We start from the raw sequence: 17,729 nt of genomic DNA on the forward strand, positions 1-17,729 counted from the left end.
ACATTTCTCTCCCACTCAGTTAACCCCTCTATGCCCCTCTGCTAATGTTTTGAGTCACGCCTCAGTACTGGTCTTCCCATTTATTCTTGTGTACTCTACAGACACGAAAAACTGTGGTGAGTGGTTACAGCTCAAGGAACTTTTGATCAGATTTTATGAGCTGGAATCGAAGCTGCAGAGACTGTGACGTATCAAGGAGGGAGAGGGATACCTGGACACTTTATTCCAACAAGTGGTCACACTCCTTTAGGAGCTCTATGTTTGGGTCAGTGGTGTGGGACAGGAGTGAGTGACCACAAGTGAGAGGTGGGAAGGGAAACCCGAGAGTTGGAAAAGGTCAGGCCCTTTGGAAAAGGTCAGGTTTGATGTTCTCTTGTCTTGTTTGATTGAGAGCAGGACCTGTGGGATGGATGAGTGAGATGACCATTGGTACAGGAGTTCATTTACCTGGGGAAGCCAAAAGGAATGTATTGGTGGTAGGTTTACAGCGTATTCAGGGAGTTTGACATGGTTCTGCGCAGCAAAGAATGTGAGTCCAGTGCCAGGGTTCAGGATATCTGGCAGGACATAGGGAATGACATGGCGGTGAGCCCTCTGTTAATTAAACCAGACACCCAGAAAAGCTCACCTTGCTTCATAATCTGTAAAAATATAAGTGACAGAGAACTCCCAAATTCCACTATTTAATAAAAAATCATTAATTTATTCTTTAACTCTTTAAAGTGAACATTAAACAACAACTATTCACAAATCTAAGCCTCCCCTTTCTCTTAACTGCTTATTGTCTGCCTTCAGCTCTATAACAATATACTGTTCCAACAAAACACTTATTAAAATTACATCAACTTAATTTCAAAACTATACAGCAGCTGTCATCATCAGTGTCTTTCTTCTTCCGGCTGAAGATCTCCCTGCATCATCTTCTTTTTTTTAATCTCAAATATGTTTTATATAAAAAGATACCTTTGATAGAGAGTGTTTCAATGGCAATTGCTCTGTCTGATTTTTCATACCCCCCAACATCAGATCTTATCATTGGTTCAATGTTGGCAAAACAATAAATTCAAACACGATTGGGTTTTAGTATCCTGGGGCATAAGTTAAACTGATTGGTTAAATTCAAATTGTTGTCAAAACAGCAACCAACTCAGGTATCCATTTCATATTTTCAATTTTCCAGTACACGCTGAGACTGCTATCTGTTCATAGCACAGGTGCTTGTCAGCTCTCAGTGCAGAACAATATTCACTCTCCCTTAAAGGTACAGAACATGCCTTTGACTTCACAACAGGAAGGATCCAGTTGTCATTGTCCATGGAGATACCAACAGTAAGGTAGAACTAGGAAAGACATTCCATTAAATTCAGAACCTCAAAGATACTAACCTCTACAAGTCTTACCTGCAAACTGGCAGAGGGTAAAGACAACTGGAGAGAGATGAATGTGTGGCCAAAGAGATTGGATTGTGAGAACTGGCCTCCAATTCAGGGAGCAGTGTCAATACTGGGGAGCATGGACCTGGGCCCCAGAAACAGTCTACACCTGAACCAGACTAGGGCTGGGGTTCCAGTGAATCACATAACTTGGGAAGTCTTAAACCTTGGGAGTTTTAAACTAAATGATGAAGGAGGAGGTCAAATTTTGCAAGGCATGGTAGATCAATGAGCAGGATCAAAGCAAGAGAAAACTGTATTCATTTTAGAAATGAAACAAAAAGCTGTCACAGCAAGATGAGAGAGCAGAGAATGTAAGAGTAAATTAATAGGCCTAAGGACAAATCTAAAGGCTCTGTATCTGAGTGAATATAGGATTTTAAGCAAAACAGATGAACTACTTTTGCAATTAGGAAGAAATTAGTTTGACCTGACGGCTATTACAAAGGCATGACTTCAGGATGACCGAGCATGGGATCTAAATATCAAAGTGCACAGAACGTTAAAGGAAAGACAGGAGCTGGAAACAGGTGGAGGGATTGCTAATTAATCATGTTATAGCACGCCCAACAGTGATGACCTTATTTCAGGAAAAAAGGATGTAGAAATAGTTTGGGTAGAGATGGGGAATAATAAAGGCAACTATTTTGTGTATGAGAATTGGACAGGCTTCCATAACAACACGATAAGATGGAGTAGGAAGGAAGTAAGAACGGAACTTTGTCCGAAAGGTACAACAATAATAATGGGAGGATTTTATTTTATGAAGAGACTGAAAAATCAAGGTGGACAATGGTAGCCTGGGTGAGGAGTTCACAGAATGTTTCCAAGATAGTTTCTTAAAACAGCGTGTTCTGGAGCTGACCCCTGAGCGGGCAATTCAACTGGTAGGGTTCAAAAAGCTGGAATTCATTAATGACCTTATTGTCAATGTGTTTTTTAGTAGCAGTGATCACAATATGATTGAATTTTACATTCAGTTTGAGGGAGAAAGGGAGGGATCCAAGACAAGTATTTTAAACTTAGAAAAATGAAATTAATAACAGCGTCACCTTGGCTAGCGAAACAGGTTAAGGGATAAGTCATTAGAGATCCCTGGTAGGCATTTGAGAGGTTACTTCAACATACCAAGAATAAATGCATTCACATGAACTAGAAAAGTTAACGGTAAGACTGTAGTTAACAAAACAGATAGTGAAGATAGGAACAACCTTGGAAAGGTGGTGAGGTTCGAGGAATTAACGGAACAAAAAGGAAATGCAAATAATGACTGGGAGATTAATAAAGGATGCAAAAATGTTGGAACACACTGAGGGGGGGGGGGGGGGGGGGTATGTGGAACTATAACATGGTGTGGGGGGGGGATTGGGAATTAGAACACACTGGGGGGGGGGTATGTGGAACTATAACATGGTGTGGGGGGGGATTGGGAATTAGAACACACTGGGGGGGGGGTATGTGGAACTATAACATGGTGTGGGGGGGGATTGGGAATTAGAACACACTGGGGGGGGGGTATGTGGAACTATAACATGGTGTGGGGGGGGATTGGGAATTAGAACACACTGGAGGGGGGTATGTGGAACAATAACATGGTGTGGGGGGGATTGGGAATTAGAACACACTGGGGGGGTATGTGGAACTATAACATGGTGTGGGTGGTGATTGGGAATTAGAACACACTGGGGGGGGGGGTTGGGGGGGGTATGTGGAACTATAACAGGGTGTGGGGGGGATTGGGAATTAGAACATACTGGGGGGGGGGTATGTGGAACTATAACATGGTGTGGGGGGGATTGGGAATTAGAACACACTGGGGGGGTATGTGGAACTATAACAGGGTGTGGGGGGGATTGGGAATTAGAACACACTGGGGGGGTATGTGGAACTATTACATGGTGTGGGGGGGGATTGGGAATTAGAACACACTGGGGGGTATGTGGAACTATAACATGGTGTGGGGGGGGATTGGGAATTAGAACACACTGGGGGGGTGTATGTGGAACTATAACATGGTGTGGGGGGGATTGGGAATTAGAACACACTGGGGGGGTATGTGGAACTATAACATGGTGTGGGGGGGGATTGGGAATTAGAACACACTGGGGGGGTATGTGGAACTATAACATGGTGTGGGGGGGGATTGGGAATTAGAACACACTGGGGGGGTGTATGTGGAACTATAACATGGTGTGGGGGGGATTGGGAATTAGAACACACTGGGGGGGTGTATGTGGAACTATAACATGGTGTGGGGGGGGATTGGGAATTAGAACACACTGGGGGGGTGTATGTGGAACTATAACATGGTGTGGGGGGGATTGGGAATTAGAACACACTGGGGGGGGGGGTATGTGGAACTATAACATGGTGTGTGGGGGGGGGGGTTTGGGAATTAGAACACACTGGGGGGGGGGTATGTGGAACTATAACATGGTGTGTGGGGGGGGGGATTGGGAATTAGAACACACTGGGGGGGTATGTGGAACTATAACATGGTGTGGGGGGGGATTGGGAATTAGAACACACTTGGGGGGGTATGTGGAACTATAACATGGTGTGGGGGGCGATTGGGAATTAGAACACACTGGGGGGGTATGTGGAACTATAACATGGTGTGGGGGGGATTGGGAATTAGAACACACTGGGGGGGTATGGAATGATAACATGGTGTGGGGGAGGATTGGGAATTAGAACACACTGGGGGGGTATGTGGAACTATTACATGGTGTGGGGGGGGATTGGGAATTAGAACACACTGGGGGTGGTATGGAATGATAACATGGTGTGGGGGGGGATTGGGAATTAGAACACACTGGGGGGGTGTATGTGGAACTATAACATGGTGTGGGGGGGATTGGGAATTAGAACACACTGGGGGGGTATGTGGAACTATAACATGGTGTGGGGGGGGATTGGGAATTAGAACACACTGGGGGGGTATGTGGAACTATAACATGGTGTGGGGGGGGATTGGGAATTAGAACACACTGGGGGGGTGTATGTGGAACTATAACATGGTGTGGGGGGGATTGGGAATTAGAACACACTGGGGGGGTGTATGTGGAACTATAACATGGTGTGGGGGGGGATTGGGAATTAGAACACACTGGGAGGGTGTATGTGGAACTATAACATGGTGTGGGGGGGATTGGGAATTTGAACACACTGGGGGTGGTATGGAATGATAACATGGTGTGGGGGGGGGGTGGTATGGGAATTGTAGTTTACCACACTGGGAGCTCTGTGCTTGAATACAGGGAAGCTCTGCTTTTGACACATTGCGTTCAGACCCAATGTACTGGGACAGAATCTTACCCAGAACGCTGCCTTGGCACAAATCGAATCGACTGACTCCTTTCACAATAAACTGGGGATTCCGATGGATTTGCTGAAAAGAAAGGAAATGTTTGAAATCCGAAGGAGTTGGAAGGTTGAAACACACCGTACATTGACATCTCTCCGGGATTTACTGACAATATTCCTGTCGTTGTTGACCTTTCTGCTCTGCTCACCACAATGTTAGATTGCTCCCGGTGTATCTATGGACAGGCTGATTGACTGGGGCGGGCAGCACACTCTGGATCTTGACTGTACTCTTTACCCATTTGGAATCAGTGGATCAGGGAACATCGCAAAGTCCCCACCTCCGAGTTCCCCATGAGCTAATTCAGCTCCATCCTTGCTCAGGAATCTTCTATGGTGATTCAGGACCAGGATTTTGGGTGTAAATGGGATGGAGCTGTGGAAAGGTGCACAGTGACCAGTTGATGGAGCGAAGCATGGGGAGGAGCAGTAGGAACACAGCCAACCAGTGCTTAAGGCCCTGATCGGGGCAATCTCAAACACCTCACCCCCCAGCAGAGTGGTAAATAGCTGAAACCCCTCTCCTCTGTCCCCCAGATTTTGAATTCCTCTCAATATTTGATATTTCCTCACATCTCCACAGCCCTCATCCATGCACTGCACAGAGGAATTCCTCATCCTCAGTAACTAACCCAAACTGAGCTGATGACTCACAAATGGGAATTTAGGGATCTTGCTGCTGCTGCTGTAGATAAGATAATGAGAGATGATGGATCCACGCTGAGGATAATACAAAGCCCAGTGGCGATATAAAGAGTTTAGTGGAACTAACAGAGTCGATTTAGAATGTAGTGTCTGAACAGGTAAAACTGGGGCAACTTCAACAGAAACTTCCTTAAGACAATCACGAAAATAAAGGGAAAAAGCTATTGGGAAAGAATGGCTGGTTCTTTGAAAGAGCATTCACAAGGATAATGGGCCAAATGGCCTTTTCCCATGGGTTTAAGTTCCCACTGCAATCATTCTGTGTGCTGCTGACTTTGCAGTTCCAGAAAGAGCCACCCCCCCCCCCCCCCCAGTCCAGGATCAGACATCTACAGCTCAGTCACGTCCCTGTGTTTTAAACTGCTCCCGGGATCCAGTTCAGGGGCTGTAGCTTGTGTCTGATGCCAACCTTCCCACATCCCCGAAGCATCTCCACCCGGGCCGGATTCCTCCTCCAGCTTTCCTCGGGATAATAAGGACCCAGCTCCAGCTGGAGGTGTCAGACAGACTGACCCTGAGTGTCTGCAGTTGGCACTCGCTCCTGGCTTATTAATGAGCCGAGAATCACAACCAACGTTACGAGATGTTGCTGCTGGCTTCACACAGCTCACAGTGTGAATATCTCAGTGCTTACAATTTGGAGATGTCAGTGTTGGACTGGGGTGTACAAAGTTAAAAATCACACAACACCAGGTTATAGTCCAACAGGTTTAATTGGAAGCACTAGCTTTCGGAGTGTCGCTCCTTCATCAGGTGGTTGTAGAGTACATAATTGTTAGACACAGAATTTATAGCAAATATTGGCAGTGTGATGTAACTGAAATTACACATTAAAAAATACCTTGATTGTTTGTTAAGTCTCTCATCTTTTAGAATGACTGTGATAGTTTCACTTCTTTCATGTGTAAATCATAAAACTTTTTTTAAAAGTTATATTCTCAGGTGAACTGTAACAATTGGTGTCAGCCCAGATAATGTCTCCTGAAAGAAGTGATACCAACATGGTCATTCTAACAGATGAGAGACTTAACAAACATTCAAGGTATTTTTCAATGTATAATTTCAGTCACATCACACTGTAAACTTTTGCTATAAATTCTGTGTCTTACAATTGAGCCCTCCACAACCAGCTGATGAAGGAACGGCACTCTGAAAGCTAGCGCTTCCAATTAAACCTGTTGGACTATAACCTGGTGTTGTGTGATTTGTAACTCAGTGCCAATGTCCCTCCTGCACTCATTCACCACCAGTGAGTATTGGTAAAAGTTACGTGGTGAATACTAAATCTCAGCCTTGAAAAAAAATTCACAAGTCTCACAGAAGTGCAGAATAATTTCAGCTGAGCAGAAGCCCTGTCCCTGGACCCAGGTTTATAACAACTCTCCAGATTGAGCCAATCATATAAAACATCAAACAGAAGACTATGCACTGTGAACCATTTAATAATGCCTGCAGAAATTTCCTCATGGATTCTCTCAGCTAGGAGCACGTTTCTCCCAGGATACAGCAGGAGGGAACTCGAGCGCATTTCGAGGGAATCAGTGTGTTCAACACTGATAGATCTTGCTCTAGCTCAGTATCAGTTTATGTTTTAAACCAGCTACAGATGACAAATGAGGAACTTGTCCAGAACAATCACTATTTACCAAGTACACAGCCAGTCTGATGGAATCTGCACTACCAGGAAAGTGAATGCAAAATGTATTTGCTCAATTGGGGATGTGCCATGCAGAAACTCAACAATGTAATAGACACTTTCTTTTTATGGATGTAGGTTTGCTCACTGAGCTGGAAGGTTCGTTTTCAGATGTTTTGTCATCATACTAGGACTTGTTGCACCTCTTCCTTTTCCAATCTATCACCACTCCGATAATAAGCTGCCTTCCTGTTTTTGTTATCAAAGTGTTTAACCTCACATTTGTCCACGTTGTACTGTATCTGTCATGTATTTGCCCATTTATTTGACTGAAGCATCTCTGCATCTTCGTCCGACCTAGCTGTGTGTCAACTGCAAATGTGGAGATATTATATTTAGTTCCCTTGTCTGTGTCATTAATATATATTGCGATTGGCTGGGGACCAAGCACTGGCCCCTTGCGGTACTCCACTAGTCTCTGCATGCCATTTTGAAAACCACCCCTTTATTCCTGCTCTTTTGCTCCCACTCTGTCAGCCAGCTCTCTGTCCATATCGGAACATTGCATCCCATTTCCTGTGCTTTAATTTCACACACCAATCTCTAAAATGGGACTTTGTCGGAAAACTTCTGAAAATCCAAATAAACCACATCCACTGGCTCCCCCTCGTCAACTTTACTTGCATCAACTCAAAACATCTTCAGCCTTTCAAGGGCAGTTAGGAATGGGGTGTGCCCCCATCCCATTGGGAGATGGAAAAATGGAAATAAACACCACGAACAGATTTCCTGGGACATTTACAATATGGTTGTTTGTCACAGACTAAAGATAGGGGGTAGGTGATTTAGGGCTGAAACAAGGAGGTAGATCTTCACCCAGAGAGGGGGGAGCCAGTGGAATTGTCTGTCTCAGAAAGCAGTTGAGGCCAAAACATTGAATGATTTCAAGAAGGAGTTAAATATAATTCTACAGGTTAAAGGGGTCAAAGGGTAAGAGGAGAAAGGAAGAGCAGGGGATGAGATAGATGATCAGCCATGATCATACTGAACAGTAGAGTAGGTTTGAAGGGCCGAAGGGCCTACATTTGCTCCAGTTTTTTTTGTGTTTTTGGAGACTTACTGTGTGTAAACAAAGAGTACTTCAGACTGGCAGCAAACTGGCACTGTTTGTCACAGCATTCCATCCTTTCGGAGTTTGAGCAAGAAAGTGGAAACTGGGGAATACGCAGTGATATTTGATACACAGAGAGAAGCGAGCTGATCAGGGGATCCATTATCCCACCCTATCATCTTGCTATGCCCTGTTTCAGCATCAGGTTTGTTTAGTGAATAAATGCTCAGGCATTATTTATATGGTCATGAGAAAGGCCAATCTTAGAGTGTGTGCAACTGTAGGAGTTGCAGTGGGTTGTGTGTCTAGTGGAAGGATACAGACCAATATAGAGACCAGTGAAGTGTACTGACCAGGAAGGTGTGCTGACCAGTGAAGGTATAGTAACCAATGATGATAAAGTGACCAGGGAAGGTGTATTGACCAGGGGAAGGTACAGTGACCAGGAAAGGTACAGTGACCAGGGGAAGGTGTATTGACCAGGGGAAGGTACAGTGACCAGGGGAAGGTACAGTGACCAGGGGAAGGTACAGTGACCAGGGAAGGTGTATTGACCAGGGGAAGGTACAGTCACCAGGGGAAGGTGTATTGACAAGGGGAAGGTACAGTGACCAAGGGAAAGGTACAGTGACCAGGGGAAGGTGTATTGACCAGGGGAAGGTACAGTGACCAGGGGAAGGTACAGTGACCAGGGGAACGTACAGTGACCAGGGGAAGGTGTATTGACCAGGGGAAGGTACAGTGACCAGGGGAAGGTACAGTGACCAGGGGAGGGTACAGTGACCAGGGGAAGGTACAGTGACCAGGGGAGGGTACAGTGACCAGGGGAAGGTGTATTGACCAGGGGAAGGTACAGTGACCAGGAAAAGTACAGTGACCAGGGGAAGGTACAGTCACCAGGGGAAGGTGTATTGACCAGGGGAAGGTGTATTGACAAGGGAAGGTGTATTGACAAGGGGAAGGTGTATTGACCAGGGAAGGTGTATTGACAAGGGGAAGGTGTATTGACAAGGGGAAGGTGTATTGACCAGGGGAAGGTACAGTGACGAGGGGAAGGTACAGTGACCAGGGGAAGGTACAGTGACCAGGGGAGGGTACAGTGACCAGGGGAAGGTACAGTGACCAGGGGAAGGTACAGTCACCAGGGGAAGGTACAGTAACCAGGGGAAGGTACAGTGACCAGGGGAAGGTACAGTGACCAGGGAAGGTGCATTGACCAGGGGAAGGTACAGTGACCAGGGAAGGTACAGTGACCAGGGGAAGGTACAGTGACCAGGGGAAGGTACAGTGACCAGGGGAAGGTACAGTCACCAGGGGAAGGTGTATTGACCAGGGGAAGGAGTATTGACCAGGGGAAGGTACAGTGACCAGGGAAGGTACAGTGACCAGGGGAAGGTCTATTGACCAGGGAAAGGTACAGTGACCAGGAAAGGTGTATTGACCTGGGGAAGGTACAGTCACCAGGGGAAGGTGTATTGACAAGGGGAAGGTACAGTGACCAGGGGAAGGTACAGTCACCAGGAGAAGGTGTATTGACCAGGGGAAGGTACAGTGACCAGGGGAAGGTACAGTCACCAGGGGAAGGTACAGTGACCAGGGGAAGGTACAGTGACCAGGGGAAGGTACAGTGACCAGGGGAAGGTGTATTGACCAGGGGAAGGTACAGTGACCAGGGGAAGGTACAGTGACCAGGGAAGGTGTATTGACCAGGGGAAGGTACAGTGACCAGGGAAGGTGTATTGACCAGGGGAAGGTACAGTGACCAGGGGAAGGTACAGTCACCAGGAGAAGGTGTATTGATAAGGGGAAGGTACAGTGACCAGGGGAAGGTACAGTCACCAGGAGAAGGTGTATTGACCAGGGGAAGGTACAGTGACCAGGGAAGGTACAGTGACCAGGGGAAGGTACAGTGACCAGGGGAAGGTACAGTGACCAGGGGAAGGTACAGTCACCAGGAGAAGGTGTATTGATAAGGGGAAGGTACAGTGACCAGGGGAGGGTACAGTGACCAGGGGAAGGTACAGTGACCAGGGGAAGGTACAGTGACCAGGGAAGGTACAGTGACCAGGGGAAGGTACAGTGACCAGGGGAAGGTACAGTGACCAGGGGAAGGTGTATTGACCAGGGGAAGGAACAGTGACCAGGGGAAGGTACAGTCACCAGGGAAGGTACAGTGACCGGGGAAGGTACAGTGACCAGGGGAAGGTACAGTCACCAGGGGAAGGTACAGTCACCAGGGAAGGTACAGTGACCAGGGGAGGGTACAGTGACCAGGGGAAGGTACAGTGACCAGGGGAAGGTACAGTGACCAGGGGAAGGTGTATTGACCAGGGGAAGGTACAGTGACCAGGGGAAGGTACAGTGACCAGGGGAAGGTGTATTGACCAGGGGAAGGTACAGTGACCAGGGGAAGGTACAGTGACCAGGGGAAGGTACAGTGACCAGGGGAAGGTGTATTGACCAGGGGAAGGTACAGTGACCAGGGGAGGGTACAGTGACCAGGGGAAGGTACAGTGACCAGGGGAGGGTACAGTGACCAGGGGAAGGTGTATTGACCAGGGGAAGGTACAGTGACCAGGAAAAGTACAGTGACCAGGGGAAGGTACAGTCACCAGGGGAAGGTGTATTGACCAGGGGAAGGTGTATTGACCAGGGAAGGTGTATTGACAAGGGGAAGGTGTGTTGACCAGGGAAGGTGTATTGACAAGGGGAAGGTGTATTGACAAGGGGAAGGTACAGTGACCAGGGGAAGGTACAGTGACCAGGGAAGGTACAGTGACCAGGGGAACGTACAGTGACCAGGGGAGGGTACAGTGACCAGGGCAGGGTACAGTGACCAGGGGAAGGTACAGTGACCAGGGGGAGGTACAGTGACCAGGGGAAGGTGTATTGACCAGGGGAAGGTACAGTGACCAGGGGAAGGTACAGTGACCAGGGGAAGGTACAGTGACCAGGGGAAGGTGGATTGACCAGGGGAAGGTACAGTGACCAGGGGAAGGTACAGTGACCAGGGGAAGGTGTATTGACCAGGGGAAGGTACAGTGACCAGGGAAGGTGCATTGACCAGGGGAAGGTACAGTGACCAGGGGAAGGTACAGTGACCAGGGGAAGGTGTATTCACCAGGGGAAGGTACAGTGACCAGGCGAAGGTACAGTGACCAGGGGAAGGTACAGTGACCAGGGGAAGGTGTATTGACCAGGGGAAGGTACAGTCACCAGGGGAAGGTACAGTCACCAGGGGAAGGTACAGTGACCAGGGGAAGGTACAGTGACCAGGGGAAGGTGTATTGACCAGGGGAAGGTACAGTGACCAGGGAAGATACAGTGACCAGGGGAAGGTACAGTCACCAGGGGAAGGTACAGTGACCAGGGGAAGGTACAGTGACCAGGGGAAGGTGTATTGACCAGGGGAAGGTACAGTGACCAGGGGAAGGTACAGTGACCAGGGAAGGTACAGTGACCAGGGGAAGGTGTATTGACCAGGGGAAGGTACAGTCACCAGGGGAAGGTACAGTGACCAGGGGAAGGTACAGTGACCAGGGGAGGGTACAGTGACCAGGGGAAGGTGTATTGACCAGGGGAAGGTACAGGGACCAGGGGAAAGTACAGTGACCAGGGGAAGGTGTATTGACCAGGGGAAGGTACAGTCACCAGGGGAAGGTACAGTGACCAGGGGAAGGTACAGTGACCAGGGGAGGGTACAGTGACCAGGGGCAGGTGTATTGACCAGGGGAAGGTACGGTGACCAGGGGAAGGTACAGTGACCAGGGAAGGTGTATTGAACAGGGGAAGGTACAGTGACCAGGGGAAGGTACAGTCACCAGGAGAAGGTGTATTGACAAGGGGAAGGTACAGTGACCAGGGGAAGGTACAGTCACCAGGAGAAGGTGTATTGACCAGGGGAAGGTACAGTGACCAGGGAAGGTACAGTGACCAGGGGAAATACAGTGACCAGGGGAAGGTACAGTGACCAGGGGAAGGTGTATTGACCAGGGGAAGGTACAGTGACCAGGGGAAGGTTCAGTGACCAGGGGAAGGTTCAGTGACCAGGGGAAGGTGTATTGACCAGGGGAAGGTACAGTGACCAGGGGAAGGTACAGTGACGAGGGAAGGTGTATTGACCAGGGGAAGGTACAGTCACCAGGGGAGGGTACAGTGACCAGGGGAAGGTACAGTGACCAGGGGAAGGTACAGTGACCAGGGGAAGGTGTATTGACCAGGGGAAGGTGTATTGACCAGGGGAAGGTACAGTGACCAGGGAAGGTACAGTGACCAGGGGAAGGTACAGTCACCAGGGAAGGTACAGTGACCAGGGGAAGGTACAGTGACCAGGGGAAGGTACAGTGACCAGGGAAGGTACAGTGACCAGGGGATGGTACAGTGACCAGGGGAAGGTACAGTGACCAGGGGAAGGTGTATTGACCAGGGGAACGTACAGTGACCAGGGGAAGGTACAGTGACCAGGGGAAGGTACAGTCACCAGGGAAGGTACAGTGACCAGGGGAAGGTACAGTGACCAGGGGAAGGTACAGTCACCAGGGGATGGTACAGTCACCAGGGAAGGTACAGTGACCAGGGGAAGGTACAGTGACCAGGGGAGGGTACAGTGACCAGGGGAAGGTACAGTGACCAGGGGAAGGTACAGTCACCAGGGAAGGTACAGTGACCAGGGGAAGGTACAGTGACCAGGGGAAGGTACAGTCACCAGGGGAAGGTACAGTCACCAGGGAAGGTACAGTGACCAGGGGAGGGTACAGTGACCAGGGAAGGGTACAGTGACCAGGGGAAGGTACAGTGACCAGGGGAAGGTACAGTGACCAGGGATGGTACAGTGACCAGGGGAAGGTACAGTGACCAGGGGAAGGTACAGTGAGCAGGGGAAGGTGTATTGACCAGGGGAAGGTACAGTGACCAGGGGAAGGTACAGTGACCAGGGGAAGGTGTATTGACCAGGGGAAGGTACAGTGACCAGGGGAAGGTACAGTGACCAGGGGAAGGTGTATTGACCAGGGGAAGGTACAGTGACCAGGGGAAGGTACAGTGACCAGGGGAGGGTACAGTGACCAGGGGAAGGTACAGTGACCAGGGGAGGGTACAGTGACCAGGGGAAGGTGTATTGACCAGGGGAAGGTACAGTGACCAGGAAAAGTACAGTGACCAGGGGAAGGTACAGTCACCAGAGGAAGGTGTATTGACCAGGGGAACGTGTATTGACCAGGGAAGGTGTATTGACAAGGGGAAGGTGTATTGACAAGGGAAGGTGTATTGATAAGGGGAAGGTGTATTGACAAGGGGAAGGTGTATTGACCAGGGGAAGGTACAGTGACCAGGGGAAGGTACAGTGACCAGGGGAGGGTACAGTGACCAGGGGAAGGTACTGTGACCAGGGGAAGGTACAGTCACCAGGGGAAGGTACAGTCACCAGGGGAAGGTACAGTGACCAGGGGAAGGTACAGTGACCAGGGAAGGTGCATTGACCAGGGGAAGGTACAGTGACCAGGGGAAGGTACAGTGACCAGGGGAAGGTACAGTGACCAGGGGAAGGTGTACTGACCAGGGGAAGGTACAGTGACCAGGGAAGGTACAGTGACCAGGGGAAGGTGTATTGACCAGGGGAAGGTACAGTCACCAGGGGAAGGTACAGTGACCAGGGGAAGGTACAGTGACCAGGGGAAGGTACAGTGACCAGGGGAGGGTACAGTGACCAGGGGAAGGTGTATTGACCAGGGGAAGGTACAATGACCAGGGGAAAGTACAGTGACCAGGGGAAGGTGTATTGACCAGGGGAAGGTACAGTGACCAGGGGAAGGTACAGTGACCAGGGGAAGGTACAGTGACCAGGGGAGGGTACAGTGACCAGGGGCAGGTGTATTGACCAGGGGAAGGTACGGTGACCAGGGGAAGGTACAGTGACCAGGGAAGGTGTATTGACCAGGGGAAGGTACAGTGACCAGGGGAAGGTACAGTCACCAGGAGAAGTTGTATTGACAAGGGGAAGGTACAGTGACCAGGGGAAGGTACAGTCACCAGGAGAAGGTGTATTGACCAGGGGAAGGTACAGTGACCAGGGAAGGTACAGTGACCAGGGGAAATACAGTGACCAGGGGAAGGTACAGTGACCAGGGGAAGGTGTATTGACCAGGGGAAGGTACAGTGACCAGGGGAAGGTACAGTGACCAGGGGAAAGTGTATTGACCAGGGGAAGGTACAGTGACCAGGGGAAGGTACAGTGACCAGGGGAAGGTACAGTGACGAGGGAAGGTGTATTGACCAGGGGAAGGTACAGTCACCAGGGGAGGGTACAGTGACCAGGGGAAGGTACAGTGACCAGGGGAAGGTACAGTGACCAGGGGAAGGTGTATTGACCAGGGGAAGGTGTATTGACCAGGGGAAGGTACAGTGACCAGGGGAAGGTACAGTCACCAGGGGAAGGTACAGTGACCAGGGGAAGGTACAGTGACCAGGGAAGGTACAGTGACCAGGGGATGGTACAGTGACCAGGGGAAGGTACAGTGACCAGGGGAAGGTGTATTGACCAGGGGAAGGTAGTGTGACCAGGGGAAGGTACAGTGACCAGGGGAAGGTACAGTCACCAGGGAAGGTACAGTGACCAGGGGAAGGTACAGTGACCAGGGGAAGGTACAGTCACCAGGGGAAGGTACAGTGACCGGGGAAGGTACAGTGACCAGGGGAAGGTACAGTGACCAGGGGAGGGTACAGTGACCAGGGGAGGGTACAGTGACCAGGGGAAGGTACAGTGACCAGGGGAAGGTACAGTGACCAGGGATGGTACAGTGACCAGGGGAAGGTACAGTGACCAGGGGAAGGTACAGTGACCAGGGGAAGGTGTATTGACCAGGGGAAGGTACAGTGACCAGGGGAAGGTACAGTGACCAGGGGAAGGTGTATTGACCAGGGGAAGGTACAGTGACCAGGGGAAGGTACAGTGACCAGGGGAAGGTGTATTGACCAGGGGAAGGTACAGTGACCAGGGGAAGGTACAGTGACCAGGGGAGGGTACAGTGACCAGGGGAAGGTACAGTGACCAGGGGAGGGTACAGTGACCAGGGGAAGGTGTATTGACCAGGGGAAGGTACAGTGACCAGGAAAAGTACAGTGACCAGGGGAAGGTACAGTCACCAGGGGAAGGTGTATTGACCAGGGGAAGGTGTATTGACCAGGGAAGGTGTATTGACAAGGGGAAGATGTATTGACCAGGGAAGGTGTATTGATAAGGGGAAGGTGTATTGACAAGGGGAAGGTGTATTGACCAGGGGAAGGTACAGTGACCAGGGGAAGGTACAGTGACCAGGGGAAGGTACAGTGACCAGGGGAGGGTACAGTGACCAGGGGAAGGGACTGTGACCAGGGGAAGGTACAGTCACCAGGGGAAGGTACAGTGACCAGGGGAAGGTACAGTGACCAGGGGAAGGTACAGTGACCAGGGAAGGTGCATTGACCAGGGGAAGGTACAGTGACCAGGGGAAGGTACAGTGACCAGGGGAAGGTGTACTGACCAGGGGAAGGTACAGTGACCAGGGGAAGGTACAGTGACCAGGGGAAGGTGTATTGACCAGGGGAAGGTACAGTGACCAGGGAAGGTGCATTGACCAGGGGAAGGTACAGTGACCAGGGGAAGGTACAGTGACCAGGGGAAGGTGTATTGACCAGGGGAAGGTACAGTGACCAGGGGAAGGTACAGTGACCAGGGGAAGGTACAGTGACCAGGGGAAGGTGTTTTGACCAGGGGAAGGTACAGTGACCAGGGAAGATACAGTGACCAGGGGAAGGTACAGTGACCAGGGGAAGGTACAGTGACCAGGGGAAGGTACAGTGACCAGGGGAAGGTGTATTGACCAGCGGAAGGTACAGTGACCAGGGGAAGGTACAGTGACCAGGGGAAGGTGTATTGACCAGGGGAAGGTACAGTGACCAGGGGAAGGTACAGTGACCAGGGGAAGGTGTATTGACCAGGTGAAGGTACAGTGACCAGGGGAAGGTACAGTGACCAGGGGAAGGTACAATGACCAGGGGAAGGTGCATTGACCAGGGGAAGGTACAGTGACCAGGGGAAGGTGTATTGACCAAGGGAAGGTACAGTCACCAGGGGAGGGTACAGTGACCAGGGGAAGGTACAGTCACCAGGGGAAGGTACAGTGACCAGGGGAAGGTGTATTGACCAGGGGAAGGTACAGTGACCAGGGGAAGGTACAGTGACCATGGGAAGGTACAGTCACCAGGGAAGGTACAGTGACCAGGGGAAGGTACAGTGACCAGGGGAGGGTACAGTGACCAGGGGAAGGTACAGTGACCAGGGGAAGGTACAGTGACCAGGGAAGGTACAGTGACCAGGGGAAGGTACAGTGACCAGGGGAAGGTGTATTGACCAGGGGAAGGTACAGTGACCAGGGGAAGGTACAGTGACCAGGGGAAGGTACAGTCACCAGGGAAGGTACAGTGACCGGGGAAGGTACAGTGACCAGGGGAAGGTACAGTCACCAGGGGAAGGTACAGTCACCAGGGAAGGTACAGTGACCAGGGGAGGGTACAGTGACCAGGGGAGGGTACAGTGACCAGGGGAAGGTACAGTGACCAGGAAAAGTACAGTGACCAGGGGAAGGTACAGTCACCAGGGGAAGGTGTATTGACCAGGGGAAGGTGTATTGACCAGGGAAGGTGTATTGACAAGGGGAAGGTGTATTGACCAGGGAAGGTGTATTGACAAGGGGAAGGTGTACAGACAAGGGGAAGGTACAGTGACCAGGGCAAGGTACAGTGACCAGGGGAGGGTACAGTGACCAGGGGAGGGTACAGTGACCAGGGGAAGGTACAGTGACCAGGGGAAGGTGTATTGACCAGGGGAAGGTACAGTGACCAGGGGAAGGTACAGTGACCAGGGGAAGGTACAGTCACCAGGGGAAGGTACAGTGACCAGGGGAAGGTACAGTGACCAGGGAAGGTGCATTGACCAGGGGAAGGTACAGTGACCAGGGGAAGGTACAGTGACCAGGGGAAGGTACAGTCACCAGGGGAAGGTACAGTGACCAGGGGAAGGTACAGTGACCAGGGGAAGGTGTATTGACCAGGGGAAGGTACAGTGACCAGGGGAAGGTACAGTGACCAGGGAAGGTACAGTGACCAGGGGAAGGTGTATTGACCAGGGGAAGGTACAGTCACCAGGGGAAGGTACAGTGACCAGGGGAAGGTACAGTGACCAGGGGAAGTTACAGTGACCAGGGGAGGGTACAGTGACCAGGGGAAGGTGTATTGACCAGGGGAAGGTACAGTGACCAGGGGAAGGTACAGTGACCAGGGGAAGGTGTATTGACCAGGGGAAGGTACAGTCACCAGGGGAAGGTACAGTGACCAGGGGAAGGTACAGTGACCAGGGGAAGGTACAGTGACCAGGGGAAGGTGTATTGACCAGGGGAAGGTACAGTCACCAGGGGAAGGTACAGTGACCAGGGGAAGGTACAGT

The 17,729-nt window shown here is 50.5% G+C and overlaps 1 protein-coding gene across 1 annotated transcript in view; it reads right to left on the reverse strand.

Moving 5' to 3' along the window:
- LOC140456622 (calpain-14-like) overlaps positions 1 to 17,729 on the reverse strand; it is a 182,915-nt gene that overhangs the window by 137,661 nt on the left and 27,525 nt on the right. Inside the window, exon 3 of the mRNA XM_072550752.1 lies at positions 4,752 to 4,824. Within this exon, the coding sequence (XP_072406853.1) occupies positions 4,752 to 4,824 (73 nt within the window). The remainder of the gene's footprint in view (positions 1 to 4,751; positions 4,825 to 17,729) is intronic.

Source organism: Chiloscyllium punctatum, chromosome 3 (genome assembly GCF_047496795.1).
Source record: "Chiloscyllium punctatum isolate Juve2018m chromosome 3, sChiPun1.3, whole genome shotgun sequence".
Classification (NCBI taxonomy): domain Eukaryota; kingdom Metazoa; phylum Chordata; class Chondrichthyes; order Orectolobiformes; family Hemiscylliidae; genus Chiloscyllium; species Chiloscyllium punctatum.